Source organism: Sciurus carolinensis, chromosome 9 (assembly GCF_902686445.1).
Source record: "Sciurus carolinensis chromosome 9, mSciCar1.2, whole genome shotgun sequence".
NCBI lineage: Eukaryota > Metazoa > Chordata > Mammalia > Rodentia > Sciuridae > Sciurus > Sciurus carolinensis.
This window is the reverse complement of record NC_062221.1, coordinates 71,893,942-71,910,309: the sequence shown is the minus strand read 5'-3', so window position 1 is coordinate 71,910,309 and position 16,368 is coordinate 71,893,942. Positions and strand designations below refer to the sequence as shown.

General features: G+C 34.6%; 1 protein-coding gene across 11 annotated transcripts in view; it reads left to right on the top strand.

Annotated features, from left to right (window-relative positions):
- Positions 1–16,368, top strand: part of Stxbp5l (syntaxin binding protein 5L) — a 424,978-nt gene that overhangs the window by 403,083 nt on the left and 5,527 nt on the right. For all 11 annotated transcript variants that reach the window (XM_047563364.1, XM_047563362.1, XM_047563358.1 and 8 more), the window contains 4 exons: positions 6,392–6,752; positions 10,901–11,066; positions 13,386–13,497; positions 16,088–16,308. In XM_047563364.1, the coding sequence (XP_047419320.1) occupies positions 6,392–6,752; positions 10,901–11,066; positions 13,386–13,497; positions 16,088–16,308 (860 nt within the window). The remainder of the gene's footprint in view (positions 1–6,391; positions 6,753–10,900; positions 11,067–13,385; positions 13,498–16,087; positions 16,309–16,368) is intronic.

Below are 16,368 nucleotides of genomic sequence, written 5' to 3'. Positions count from 1 at the left end.
AAACTATTCTAGCAAATGTTGCTTTCTAAGTCATAAAGGTAGAAATAAACAGTTGCTAGAACTAATATATCAGACCTCTGAATTTTACAGGGAAATTCTTTGCCATTTGTAGCAAACGAACAAACCAAAAGTGATTTTAAAAATTCAAAATAAATATAGATTTAAATTTTGGCATTTAATTTGCAAATATTTGCAATTTTTCCTTATCAATTTAATGAGAAGCTGTCTCTTCTTTAAGTTTCCATACCAGTAAATTCTTCTATTCTTTGAAAATTTTAGTTAATAATAATATGTCAATATCAGTTCATCAAGTATAACAAATATGTCACAGTAATACAAAATTTTAAAAACAGGGAAACAACAAAAGAGATACATGGAAACTCTATGTACTATCTGTTCAATTTTCTATAAAACTGAAACTGCTCTTAAAAATTGAAGTCTAGTTGTGGGGTTGTGGCTCAGTGGTAGAGCACTTACCTTTCATGTGTGGGACATGGGTTTGATCCTCAGCACCACATAAATAAATAAAATAAAGGTATTATGTCCATCTATAAAAAATAAAATAAAGTCTATTAATTAAAAAGGAAAAAGCTATGAGGTTGAGTTCAGATTTATTCTATAATCAACCACTGAAAGAGAGAAAACCTAATTGAAAGCCACAATTTATAGTAGTAAAAATAAAAAATGAAAGTGGAATTTCATAAGAAAAAATAGAGGTAACAAAAATCATTTCAATTTTACAGTAAAATTTTATTCTTCACTGTTCACTTATTGACTCTGTGATAGTTGTTCCTGGCTTCACGCTCTGTGCAATATCTATTTTTCATCCTATACCCACTGGCCAAGCTTATGGGTACCGTTATGGTTGTTTTAGTCAGCTTTTTCGCTGCTGTGACTAAAGAACCCGACCAGAACAACTGTAAAGGAGTGAAAGTTTATTCGAGGACTCACGGTTATGGAGGTCTTAGTCCATAGAAGGCCAGCTCCATTCCTCGGGGCTTGAGATGAGGCAGAACATCATGGCAGAAGAGTGTGGCAGAGGGAAGCAGTTCACATGTTGATCAGAAAGCCAAGAGATCTCCACTTGTCAGATACAAATATATACTCCAATGCCATGCCCCAAATTCCCACACCCTACCACTTCAGTTACCACTCAATTAATCCCTATCAGGGAATAAATTCACTGATTGGGTTAAAACTCTCAGAATCCAGCCATTTCTCCTCCAGACCTTCTTGTGTTGTCTCACACGTGAGCTTTTAGGGGACAGCTCATATCCAAACCATAACAGTGGTATTATTCATACATATAATGTTGCACATCAGATCTCTAGAACTTGTCTTTCATAACTGAAAGTTTTATGCTAGTTGATTAGCAACTCCCCACTTTTTCCCTCTCCAAGCCCCTGACAACCACCATTCTATTCTTTGTTTCTATGGGTTTGACAATTTTATGTCTCATTTATGGAATCATGCAGTATTTGTCCTTCTGTGACTGGCTTATTTCGTTAATATAATGTCCTTAAGGTTCATCCATGTTGCTGAATAATACAGTATTTCTTTTTTTAAGGCTGAATAATATTCCATTGTATGTATCTATTACTTTTTTTATCCTTTCTTCTGTTGGACATTTAGGTGGCTTCCACAACTTCACTATTGTGACTAGTGCTACAGTGAACATAGGAGTACATATCTCCTTAAGATCCTGATCCTAGGATATATACCCAGAAGCAGTATTGCTAGATTACATGTTAATTCTATTTTTTAACTTTTACATGTTTTTAACTTTACATGTTAATTCTATTTTTTAAGTTTTGAAGAATCTCCATACTCTTTTTAATAGAAGTTGTACTATTTTGCATTCCCACTATCAATGTAAAAGTATTCCAGTTTCTCACACCGCACCAACACTGTTGTCTTTTGATTGTTTTTAAATAATAGCTATTCTAACAGGTGTGAAGTTTTATCTCATCATGGTTATGATTTGTATTTATTTCCTTGATGATCAGTGATGTTGAGCATCTTTGCATACACCTCTTGTCCAGTTGTTTATCTTTTCTTTTGAAAAATATCTACCCAAGTCCTTAGCCCAATTTTTAACAAAACTAGATGTTAGTAATTTGAGAAAACAAAACTGATAAACCTTTATCTATACCAACTAATAAAAAGAGATATTAAATAAAATCAGAAATGAAAAAGAAGATATTATAACTGATACCATAGAAACAAAAAGAATCTTGAGAGATGACTGACAAACTGGATGACCTAAAGGAAACTGATACATTTCTAGAAACATTTCACCTACCATGACTGAAGAAAATAGTCTGAATAGACCCATAACTAGTAAGGAGTTAGAATCAGTAATCAAACACCTCCCAAGAAAGGAAAGCCTCCTCTCTGTCATCACTTGGAAGGTTTGTTAACAAAACAGATCAGTGGGCCTGACCTCTGGTTTCTGATTCAGTAGGTCTAGGGTGGAGTATGAGAATTTGCACTTCTCCCAGGTGATGCTGATTTTATAAATGAACCCTTACTTTGTTGTCTACTAATCTATTACAGTTTCCTTATTAACAATTAACAACACAGAGCCCAAACAGGATAAACAACATGTCTGCATCTCCATGGCCTTCCTGTTCTCTCCTGCTACTATCAATAAACTCTCTACTCTTCTAACTAGACAAAATTTTCCACTTGTGCACTAGATTCTACTCCTTTTCTCCTATTCAACAATGTCGACCCAGCAAATTTTCCCTCTATTTCCTTTTTAATAAATGTCTCTTTTTCTACTGAATTAGCATATAAATATACTATTATTCCTCCCACTAAAAAAGAAAATCCTCTATTGAATCTATTCTGTTAATGCAAATTTCATTGAAATGGTTGTAGTATATTCACTGTTTCTAACTTCATTCTCCTAATCTATCTTGAGCTCATTTTGATCACACTTTCTCCGACACCACTCAACAAAACTACCTTCATATAAGTGACCACTGACCTCTTAAGTAAATCCAATGGTAAATTCTCAGGCCACATCTAACTTGACATATCTGCAACCTATTATACAGATTACCAATTCTCTCTACTTTATAACACTTTATTTAGATTAAAGAGCCCTATATTTATCTGGTTTTCTTACTGTGGTTCTGACTGTTCCTTCTTGGTTTCCTATGTTGATCCTCATTGTACTGGATTTAAAACAACATAATGCCCCAAGACTGACTCCTTTAACTTTTTCTCTTTTCTATTTACATTGAAGCCCTAGAAGAAGTTATCCAACTGCATTGCTTTAAATGTGTTTATAATCCGATGGGTCATATATTTGAATTTGTATTTATATTTATAGTTTGGACCTGTCCCCAAATTCCTGACACAGTTATCTAGATATTTGCCATCCTCTTGATTATCTAATAAACACCTCAAACTTAACATGTTCAAAACTGAGCTCCTGATATTTCTTTTCTTCCACTGTCTTTCCAACATCCATTGTCACTCTGTTCTTCAAATTGCTCACATTAAAAACATTAGAATCATCCTTGATATCTATGTTTCTTTCATACCTTATGTACAATTTATTAGCAAACCCTACTGATGTTTAACCTTCACAGTGTACTCATTCTGATATTTCTCACCAAATCTACTGTTACCATCTGGTTCAAGCAAGCCTCTATTTTCCACCTGGATCATTATGCTAATCTCTTCACTGTTCTCCTTATTTCCAACTTGACACCCTGTAGGATATGCCCAACAGAAAGAATGATACTGTTAAACAGAAGTTAAGTTATATCCAAGTAAGATTTTAGTGTGTCCTACACTAAAACCCACATAATCTGGCATCACTCTGCCTCTTGATTGCATCTCCTGTGAGGCTTCCCTTTGTCATTCTAGAGAGTCAAGTTCTATAAAGTCTAAAATTTTATTCTGCATGCAAGTTAATAAAGGTAGGTTGCCAGTTTCACAGATGCTGATACAAGGTATGTGAATTCTGTGTCAGAGACAAAGAATAATTTATTACTCACAGCAATCAGAAAAGCAGCAGTTTGAGCGGGAGTTCTTTGAGCCCTAATTACCATGGGATGATGCAAAGAAACCTTCACGTTAGTATCAGTCTGCTATAGGAAACAATTAGAAACTAAAGGAGCAGTTTTGGAAAGGGCAGCTCAATGAAAAATGTCATTTTAATGCCATAGTGTGTAAGCATTGGGAATAAGTAAAATGTCTTCCAAAATATGGGTTTCTTGACTTTTTAAAAAAAATTTTGTAGTTGTAGATGGACAGCATGCCTTTATTTTATGTGTTATTTTTTATGTCACGCTAAGGATTGAAACCAGTGCCTCACACATGCTAGGCATGCACTCCACCACTGGGTTACAGCCCCCACCCCAGGTTTCTTGACTTCTTAACCTATTCTGTGCCATGCCTACATCAAGAATGCAGAACTATTCATGTAGTTATATATCATGTGATGATAAGGTTATATTCTAAGAAATGCATTACTGCATTAGCAGTTTCATCATGTGAACATCGTAGAGTGTGCTTACACAAACCTAGTTGTCAGAAGTCAATCATCAGATGTGGTCTCTTTGATGTAACCATGAGACTTGATAAACACAAACTGTATGAGGCTGCTGCCAGCATAACACAGCATATTGTTTTACAGTAAACCTTCTTTATCTTATTTTTTAAAAATTTATTTGTTCTAATTAGTTGTACATGACAGAATGCACTTATGCATTTTGATAAATCATACATAAATGGAGTATAATTTCTCTTCTTCATGATTGTACATATTATAGGATCACATCAGTCATTGAGTATAGAGGTAGGAAAGACAGTAGAGTGAAACAGGAAACTATTTTAGGGAGTAAATTGAAACAATAACAAAGAAGTACAGCAGAGTAGAAGAGTAAATACCTAAAGCAGTAACATTGTTATTTATTGTCATTATCAAGTATCACATACTGTGCATAATTATATGTGCTGTTCTTTTATGCAATTGGCAGAACAGTAGGGCTATACCAGCATCACCATAACTACATGAATAGATGACAGGACTTTTATAGCTCCATTAGAATCTTTAGGATGACATATGCTCTTCACTGATTAAATTATATGATGACATTATATGACTCATGACAATATATAGAAAAATCTTTCTGTAGTGGGTAGTTATGAAAATGTGGTTTTACTGAGTAGCATAAATAGCAATTTAAATCATTCTTCATACATTTTGGTGTCACTTTTTATACATGGAGTTTTGAGAGACCTGTTCTTTACTAAGCACCTAAACCCCACAACCCTATCCTCTCAGTTACTCTTCTAGGAGTTGTACAGGTTTCTTAGTTTTCAAGTAGATTTAAAACTAAAACTGAGATGTTAGATCATCCAGATGCTATTTTTGAATTTTATAATTTTTAAGTTGTTTAACTCATAAGGAAAAATGCTTTCTAAACGGAATGTGTTTTCATCTGCCATCTTTCCCTTTCCAAGTCTCTGTCACACTATACTCTTGAAATACACCATCCTGGGTTAACACCCTTATTCTACATAATATCAAAGGACAAAATAAAAAAGAGCTAATATGATACTGCTTAGAGAGTCTGGAAATGTCCAAAGGACAGTTCAGCCTAAATTACCTCCTTAGCTGTATAGTACACTGTATTCTGAGACCAGTAAAAATCACCAATAGGTAGTGATCTTGTGTGGATAATCAACCTTGAAGAATCCAGGTAAATGAACACTTTTTCTGAATTCAGATGCACAAGCTTGCCTGAGAGCCAAAGGTAGTTATTTTTAAAGGTGTTTGTTTTTCATACAATTAAAATTTCTAGCATGTACTCCACATATTGAAATTTCATGCTTTTATTGAATATTCAATGTCAGGAAAAGAAAAAAGAAACATTTACTAGTAAATGAACCTATAAAGTAAGAAAATAGAATCAGATGGTGTGATTATTTTTTCAGTTGAAATTATTTCAATAAATGAAATTTATGTATTTTTCAATTTGTCTTTTAAAAATGGTTTTTAAAGGGATGATATAAAATAATGAAAAAACCCTGAATTAGGAATCAAGAAATGAGAAGTCTAGTCAAAGATTAGTCACTGATTTGCTATGTGACCTGGCCCAATTGTCGTCATCTTTGCAGTTCTGTTTTCCCATTTAAATGAGAGAATTTGACAAATTAATGTCTTCAGTCAGGTTCCTTTTAAGTCTAATATTCTATGATCCAAGTTATCGCAATGAATGAACTCACAAATTTACTGATTTATGTGTACTAGTGCAATATTATGACACTACAAACAAATTATCATAATGTAAATGTGTATCGCCCACAGACAAATAAAAGCTATTTTAGAAAGAATTCATGTGCCAGTGATGTGAAATTGTTTCTACAGGTACATTCCTCTCATTGAAAGGAGCTGTTCTAACATTTTCCTGTATGGACCGAACTGGTGGATTAATGCAACCACCATATGAAGTTTGGAGGGATCCAAACACCATGGATGAAAATGAAAAAACTTGGAAAAGGAAATTGGTCATGAACTCCTCCTCTTCATCCCAAGAAATAGGAGATCATCAGTATACAATAATTTGCTCAGAAAAACAAGCCAAAGTCTTTTCACTGCCTTCTCAGACTTGCCTTTATGTTCATAACATCACCGAAACATCTTTTATACTGCAAGCAAACATCGTGGTCATGTGTAACAGTGCCTGCTTGGCATGCTTTTGTGCTAATGGGCATATCATGATAATGAGGTACTTGCCTTTTTTATAAATTATCTGGTAATCACAACAAAGCCAGCAAGGTATAATCTTAAAAAGTGTTGATTAATGTGCAAGATGTTATCAAGAAGAAACCTGAGATCATGGTTTAATTATGTTTGTAAATATTTTACTGTTTAACAATTTAATGAGACTGTTGGGATTTTTTCCTTAAATGCTTGTCACTGTGAATTAAATATATATTTTTAATTGACATCAAAAAATCTAAGGAAAAAATGATGTTCTAGTCACTCATACAGTCATCCAACAAACATTTATTGAGTATATATTAGCTTCCAAATGCTATGCTTGGCATTGGAAATAAAAGATGAATAAACTACAGGGAAATGAAGCTATAACTTTGTAGTTCACGTAAGAATTTTTTTTAACTTATTGGTTCTTTTTAGTTATAAATGACAGTAGAGTCCATTTTGATATAATTATACTAATAAGACTATTAAACAATTTCATTTGATCCTTATTGCTATTCTAGGATAAATGAAAGTAAAGTATTATTTGCATACTTCATTTTACATGCTAATAAATTTGCCTGAGATTGTAAGTCTAGGAAAAATTGAGGCAGCACTGAGAAATATAATAAAAATCATAGCACACTTTAGAAATAAGTTATCAGCTCATCAATAGTATATTTCATCCTACTGTTAGTGAGATCAAATAAAATTTGCAAGACATTAAAATATTATGACTTTTTGAATTCAGGTAATAAGAAGTTATATAGAAGACACTGTTATTATTTTTAATTTTTCCCCTAGTTCCAGAAATCAATAAAATGGTTAAGCATTGCACTAGGCCTATAAATGATATAACAATTAATAAACTATATTCCTAATGCTTAAGCTTACTATCTAATTGGGAGATAAGACATATACACAAGAAATTTTATATAATTTGGGCAGAGAGGCTCAAACTGCCATCAGAAGGATAAGGCAGGAGGATCACAAGCCTGGGCAATTTAACCATACCCTGTCTCAAAATAAAAAATAAAGTTTTTTAAAAGGGCAAGGGGTTGGACTGAGGATGTAGCTCAGTGGTAGAGGGCCCGCTTGGGTTTAATCCCTAGTACCACACAATATAAATTCAACAGAGGAAATATGAAATTGAATTTTCTGTTGATAAAATCAGTCCCTAAGTCATAGTATAGTTAAACATGAACTGTAAAGGAAAAGTCATTGGGAGGAAAGTAATCTGGAGAGGTAAATGGGGAAAACTGTTGACTAATTGATATAAGAAATTGGGTTTTAAAGGAAGTAATTAACCTTCTCTATTCATTAGGAAATACACATGGAGAGAGAGCCTGTGATTGACTTTTGAACTGAAATGGTAACTGTATAGGAGGCAAGGAGGGAAAAGCGTGAGGGATTATGGAGGGACACTTTCTGTATGTAAAGCTGTTTAGTTGTGAAAGGTAATGGAGGCTGTTAAATTTGGGGATTAGAAGAGAACAAGGTTTTTTTTTTTTTAATTTGGATAATAGTGATGCTATTTAGCAAATATGAAAGCCAGGAGCATTTGGAAATGTTATGATAATGAGAAGTTTGAGAATGAATTGAAAATAGATATTTGAAATTTGAGGTATATTATGTCAGGCAGCAGAAATTCATAAAGCAATATAGAGTCTGGACTTTTAGAAACATGTGGGCAGAAGATGCAGCTTTGGAAGTCTTCTGTGTAAATACATTAGTATTTATGACAGTGACTGAGATCATCAAAAAAGGTAGTACAAAAAGTAAGGAAGCACAAGACTGAGCTGAGCATAGAAACTTGGGATATCTCTACATTTATACTATGGGAGAAGGAAGAGCATCCAGCAAAGGAGATTGAGAAGAAGTCATCAGAAAGACAGGAAAAGGACCAGAATGGTTATAACTTCATGAAATAAAAAGGAGAGAATAGTATCAAAGGAAAGGAAGTGGGGTCAAAAGGTAGCCAAATATAGCAGAAAGGTCAAGGAACTTGGGTATAACAAAAACACTAGATCTTGCCACTACTTGGATATTAATGACCTTTAAGAAAGCAAATCTTAGGCACATGGTGGATGTAAAAGCTAATTTTCAGGGAAACGGCAGTAGAGGCAGGTATATAGATAACAAATTGGTAAACTATAACCTATGGACAAATCTACCCCAGCCCCTATCTGATTTGTACAAACTGCAAGGCACAGATAGTGTTTACATTTTTAAATGGTTGAATATTTCATGGTATGTGAAAATTAAATGAAGTTTTTTGGAATACAGCCATATCCATTTGTTTCTATATTGGCTGTGGTTGCTTTTGCACTATAGAATCTAAAACATTTATTTACTATCTGGTCCCTTATCCCTATTATAGATTATTCTTACAGGTGGAAACAGCTAATGATTGGTTGATAAGGTTCTAATGTACCCAGACCTAAAAAGCAAGTTAGAGAATAAAAAATAATATGAAAGACCAATCTGTATGAATTCTTAAACATAACCACTTATAAGAACCACCTTTAGTTAACAGATTGATTCTTTATTAAAGTGCCCCTGAACAGAAGAAATTTTTTTGTTTTAAAGCCAATTGTTTCCTAATCCTTAGCAAGTGATTGTACCTTTTTAAATTTTATTTTCTTGACTCATTTATATTACACAACCTAGACAATTAACCTATCAGAAAAGTCAGTAGAATCTCTTTTCCAGCCCCACCTATTAATTTGAACTACAGAAATATGTTTAACTGAATTTGTTTCAGACTCATATCCTAAGGGGTTTAGTTACCTGAAGGGTTATAACACATGGATTATCATATCTCTTTTTTATATATTTCAGATAATTTATTCTTACTAAATCCTTGAGGTTCAGAGTGTAATTTAGACTTTTAAATACATCTCAATTCAGACTAGTCAAGGATCAACTGCTGAATATTCACACGTGATTAGTTAGTGGCCAAAATATTGGGCAGTGCCACCCTGGAATCTCAGGAAAAAGCTTATTCCAATAGCACAGATTTCAAGTCCCAGGATCAAATGTATAGTTACAGACTACCTTGATAAGGGAGATCAGTATTTTTTGAGGTGCTGGTTTTATGATCTGGGATGATTTAAAATCATTGAGCACATTTAGTAGGATGGTTTCAATCTTGAGATTTAATTACAAGCCCCCCCCCCACTTTTGACATTAGAGGTGTGATTAAAAATCAGTAAAACTGGTTTTATTTTCTTCAGTGGTTTGTAAAACTGGTTCTAACAACAATATCAAAAAGGACATTCTGAGAACTATTTTAGCAAATTTATAACTGTAGCATTAGGATTAGGGTGTAGCCATGGGGTAAGGTACTTCAAATGTGTAGTATTCATTTGGATGTGCAAATTCTGATCTATTATTTATAACCTATTCTCATTCCCTTACAGCCTTGGCCATGTTTGTTTATTAATTATGCATTCAAGGCAGGTGCCCTAAGTTATGGGTAATTTCCATTTCCTGTGTATAAAGGGAATAAAAAAATAGTAAGCAAAGCTGCTCCATTCCCAGGTACAGGGAATGGAACCCACTCCAGTCATGACTTCTAACTCAGGTGTTCTGCCTGAAAGAAAGACAACAGACCAAGTGTGCAGTCGGACACATCCTAGCCATGGTATTTCTGACATGACCAAAGGCTGTGATCATATTGAGAGAACACATGGAAGCTGCAAAAACTTCCCAGCAATTGCTGGTCCCTACATTTAATCTTTCAAGGGCATTTGCTTAGCATCTGTGGATTAAGATAGAAAAACTTTGCCCATGATTTATTTTGGGGGGCTCCCACCAGGAATTATACCCAGGGGTGCTTCACCACTGAGCCACATCCCCAGCCATTTTTATATTTTATTTATAGACAGGCTCTTGCTGAGTTGCTAAGTGCCTCACTAAATTGCTGAGGCTGGCTTTGAACTTGCTCTTCTCAGCTTTCCAAGTTGCTGGGATTACAGGTCTATGCCACCAAGCCTGGCCAATGATTTTTGTGTGTGTATGATTTTATGTTAAAGTCTATTTATTGATACTGAACCGTCAAGAGAATGAAAAGAAATAACCATAAAATAATGGTTTTTAAATTACTGTTTTATGTTAGGAAATGCTCTTTTCAACTCGAATATGAAATTTGGATTTACTTTTTCCTTTTAGCCTACCTAGCCTTCGCCCAATGTTGGATGTTAATTATTTGCCACTGACAGACATGAGGATAGCACGGACATTTTGTTTTACCAATGAAGGACAGGCATTGTACCTTGTCTCTCCTACTGAAATTCAGCGGTTAACATACAGCCAGGAAATGTGTGATAATCTACAGGTAGGTCAAGTGCATTTGTTTTTTGAAAAACGGAGAGATTGTAAAATGAGAGGGATGTCTAAAGCTAAAAATATGGGGTTGCACAATAAATATGCCTTTCTTAGAACAATCTTGAATATATGTTCTTCACTGTGACCCTGCCAACTTCTGGTACAGTTCTAGGTATGCAGAGAAATAATAAGAGAAAGAATATAAAGATCATTCATATTAATAGTTAATGTTTTTGTTTTATTGTTTGCTTTTGCCTGTTGAGTACCTTTGGACAAATTATAAACTCTCCTCCCAGATGGGAAATATGTATGAATACAAAAAAGTCTGTATCCAGCTCAGGGAGCTCATAGGCTTTTTTAAAGAAACCTTAATTTTTATCAAGAGCCACAAAAATAATTATATATGCTATGAATAAAATTGGACATTTTTATTTGATCACAGCAGTAAGCATGGCCTAAAAATAGGATAGATATAAAAGCTATCTAATCTTGAGTAAGAATGATCACAGAATTTTTTAAAAGAGCATCTTGGAGATTTAACTGGTTCAACACCTTCTGTGTACAAATTAGAAAACCAAAAACATTCATTATAATTTAGAGATTAAGAGTATAAATGCTTATTCATGTTGTATTTGGCTTCCCCTTTTATGTGACTGGGCATTTTGTTTGACCTACCTGCACATGCTACCATGGAGCATTATTCTTAGAATTAGATAAGAATTCATAAAAAGCAATAAGCACAGTGCCTGGAATATATAAATCTCATATTATCATTATATTGCTATTCAACAAATATTTATAGTTTTTACTTTATGCCTTGGACTTTGCAAGGTTCTAGAAATACAACAGTAACCACACACATCCCTGCCTGCTAGGGTAGAGAGATAAGGGAGCAGATACCCTGTGGAAAATGCTGTGTGTATGTCTACACCAGTCCTGGGGAGACAAAGAAGTGTACTTGGGTTGATGAGAAGAAAGGAGGGAGTAGATAGAGAAAGATTGTGGGCACAACTGACTTCTGAAGGGTGAGTAGGAGTTGTTCAAGTAAATGGATGGCTAGGGATGGAAAAGTGGTATAGGTATGAAATCCTCAGAATCCAGAAACAGCCAAGAAAGTACAGTATTGGGAAGTGAAGATTTGAGGGGTGGTGCTGGAGAATTAGTCAAAAAAAAAAAAAAAAAAAGCTCTGGGAGCACCTTGTAAGCTCCTTAAGGAATCAAGCATTTATCTGAAATACAGGAAGTCATTAAAAAACCTTAGCAGATTTGTTTATTAAAACACAGATTCTGGTTGAGAGTATGACAGTTAGTTTTGCAGAAGCAAAACTTAGGAGAATAATTAGGAGTCTCTTTATAATAAAGTCCAAGAATAACAGAGACCCAAAGTAAGGGAACCAGCAATAAAGATGAAAAAAAGTTGGCAGATTCAATAGCTATGAAGTATAATCCATTGGACTTGAGGATTATTAGACATAGAAATGTGGAAAAGGAAAGAATTTTTCTGCCTTGGGAAACTGAATAGTTTCTACTCTTTCCAAAGAGTAGGACTTCTAGGAGGAAAACCACAGGTGAGTAGAGGTGAGGAGAGATGATGAAGTTGAAGTCAAATTGGAAGTTCATTGACAAACCTATATTAAGTCACAGATTCCCTGACTCCTGGTCTTACTTTCTTCCTCCATACTGATGGTTCTTAAATGTTGGTCTGCTTTAAAACGACCTGAAAAGCAAGATAACCAGAGCATATCTGGGTTGATTCTGATTTAGTATTTGTGTAATATAACCTGAAACATCTGCATTCCTAATGAGGTATTTTCCCAGTCATTCCAAGACTCAATGACTGCACCTTGTCATACAGCAGGTTCCTACTTTGAATTATTTCAGTGATCTTGAACCATGGCATAATTTTGTACCTAATATAAAAATAGATCCAGCCACCAAAGGCTTCCTATTTCTAAGGGAAGTCCATGCATGGTTCAGAGAAAGGAAACAAGATAGGAAAGAGGCTGTGGTAATTTTAAAAGTTTCAAATATCTAAATTGGTAGTCACTGATCATACATGGAAATTAATCTGAGAGTGAATATACTGATTTCCCAACTAGATATCAGTAGAAGACAGAAAAAGGAAATTTTTTAAATATCTATTTAGTAGAGAAATGAAGGAAAGGAAATGGAGAAAGAAATGCTAAGGTAAGAACTGTGAGTAAAGCAAAAATCAGCAGGAAAAGGTAGGAAAAGCAAACTTCCATCTGTCATCACACAGTGTGACCTTTTTATCTATGAATTTATTCTTACTTTTTCTAATGCTTTTTTTCCTTTGAATTTGGTATAGGACATGCTTGGAGATTTGTTTACTCCCATAGAGACACCAGAAGCTCAGAATAGAGGCTTTCTTAAGGGACTGTTTGGTGGAAGTGGACAAACATTTGACAGAGAAGAGCTCTGTGAGTAAATTCCTATTACAATAATGCATCTCAAAATGGAAGACATGAGTGTGTGTGTGTGTGTGTGTGTGTGTGTGTGTGTAGTTTAATATGTGATCTCAATTTCTAGGTTTGGTGCTTTTTCCTCTATTATTCTGTATGTGTCCATTATAATTTCATACAGCAGTGGGATTCACATGACATTCATATATGCACATGACATAATTTGTTCAGTCTCATTCCTGAGTACATTCCCTGTTCCTTCCTTCCTCTCTCTGATCCCCACTTCTACTCTTACTGGTCTCCCTTCTACTTTTTTTATTTGTGCTTTATAATTATACATAAAAGTAGGATATGCTGTATTACATTTCTCTGTGGACATAGCATAATTTGGTCTATTTCAGTTCTAGTCCATCCCTCCTGCCCTCCCCTGTTCCCTCCCTCTCCACCTGCTTCCTCTACTCTGCCAGTCTCTCTTTTATTTTCATGACATCTCTTTTTTATTCCCTTTTTCTCTCTAGTCTCCACATATAAGAAAAAAAAAACATTCAAAACTTGACTGAATCTGGCTTATTTCACTTAGCATGATGTTCTCCAGTTCCATCAATTTACCAGCAAATGACATAATTTCATTCTTCTTTATGGCTAAGTAAAACTCCACTGTGTATATGTACCACATTTTCTATCTATGTCCATTCATCTGTTGATGGGCAGCTGGGCTGGTTCCACAATGTAGATAATGTGAATTGCACTGCTATAAATATTGGTATGCATGTATCACTACAGTATGCTGATTTTAGTTCTTTTGTATAAATACCAAGGAGTGGAATAGCTGGGGCATATGGTGGTTCCATTCCTAGTCTTAATCTCCATACTGATTTCCATTGTGGTTGTACTAATTTACAGTCCCACCAACGATGTATAAGTATACCTTTTCTTTTCAGTAGCCTCACCATTTTGCTTCTATCTTAAAGTTTGAATATTTGTTTCCTTCTGCACCCTGAAGATTATTTCTGTTTACTAAACATGAATAAAATGAGTCCCTTTATATTAGGAAATGGTTTAGCAAAAATGATACATATAATTCAAACAAATAACAAGCCAGCTAATAAATGTCTCATTTGCAGATAGATCATATCTACATAAGGTGAAGACATTCAGTTATTAAAGTTTGAAAAATCTGCCTGTTTATAATAATCACTACTGGGAAACATATTTTTAAAATTTAGAATGAAAGATCTATCAATGCTACAGAATAAACTACTTTAAAATTCTACCAGGCAAAATGATAAAAAAAAATCGAAAATCAATAGGAAGATACTAGAGAACATTTCAGAGAGAAGATGAGAATATATTTTCCAGAATATGCCATTTGGTTCCACATATCCAAAACTGTTTCTCTTGAACTTTTAACTATGCAAAAAGATCTAGGTGCTGTCATACAGTGGAATATTATTTGGCCATAAAAAATGAAATACTAATATATGCTACAACATGTATAACATGCTATAACTAACTTTGAAAAAAACATGCTAAATCTAAGAAGTTAAAAACAAAAAGGTCACATTTTATTCATTCATTCATTTCATTTATGCAGAGCTGGGAATCAAACCTGGGGCCTTGCACATGTTATGCAAGTGCTGTACCACTGAGCTACTATGATTCCATTTATATGAAATTTCCAGAATAGGCATATACAAAGAGACTGAAAATAGATCAGTGGTTGCCTGAGGCTGGGGAGGGAGAGAATAGACAGTGACTACTAATGGGTTCTTTGTGGCATAATAAAAAATTCTAAAATCAGATAGTGGTGACAGTTAAAAAAATTTTGTGACTGTACCAAAAGCCAGTGAATTGTATGCTTTTTGTTGAAAGGGAAATTTTATTATATGTGAATTATATCTCAATAAGACTCTTATTTTTAAAAATCTACATTCCATCCCAATGTTATATCATTTGAAATATTCACTAAATTTCTGCCAAGATAAATGATGTTAATAAAAGCTTTTTTGTCTCTTTGAAATAGAATGAAACTAAGGTTTACAATTGATTGGTAAATTGTTAGTCTTTTATGAAGTCACAAAATTTCAACATATGTAAATTGATATCCATCATTTGTAGCCCATTCTCTAGTATTTACAGAGGGAGAGAGAGAGGGGAAGACAGAGAACCTGAGGCCTACAAGGCAGATACATCAGGGGAACAGAGAAGGTTGGAATAAAGACCTGGGCAGAAATGTACACCAATGATCAGACTCAGATAGGAAGAGACGTTAGTACGGGCTAAACATGAAGTCTCATGTTCTCAGAATTCCAATTCCAGAATGCCAAGAAATGTAGTTGTGTCATATTTTATGAAACACCATACACACAGAAGCACACACACCATGCACACAGGCATATAGTAATGGTATTTCTCCGTCTCTTTATTTCTTATGAGTTTTTCTTGAGTAAGGGCTAGCATCTTCAAACATATATATATGCCTACCACATATATCACTCTTTTAATGAAAATTATGACAGCAGAATTTAAATATTTTTGTTTTGGTGACAACCTTGACTATTTGAATTGCTGACAGAATGTTTTAAATTGCTATGGCTTGAATTTTCAGTTGGGGAAGCCACAGCAGGAAAAGCGTCTCGCAGCCTTGCACAGCACATTCCCGGACCAGGGGGTATAGAAGGGATGAAAGGCGCTGCTGGGGGGGTCATGGGAGAGCTGACCCGTGCCCGGATTGCCCTCGACGAGAGAGGACAGAGACTAGGCGAGCTGGAAGAGAAGACTGCAGGCATGATGACCAGCGCAGAAGCATTTTCCAAACATGCACATGAGGTAAACAGATTGAATACATACGGGTGCCTCACGCAGGGGTGCTTCACACATTTAAGTCCT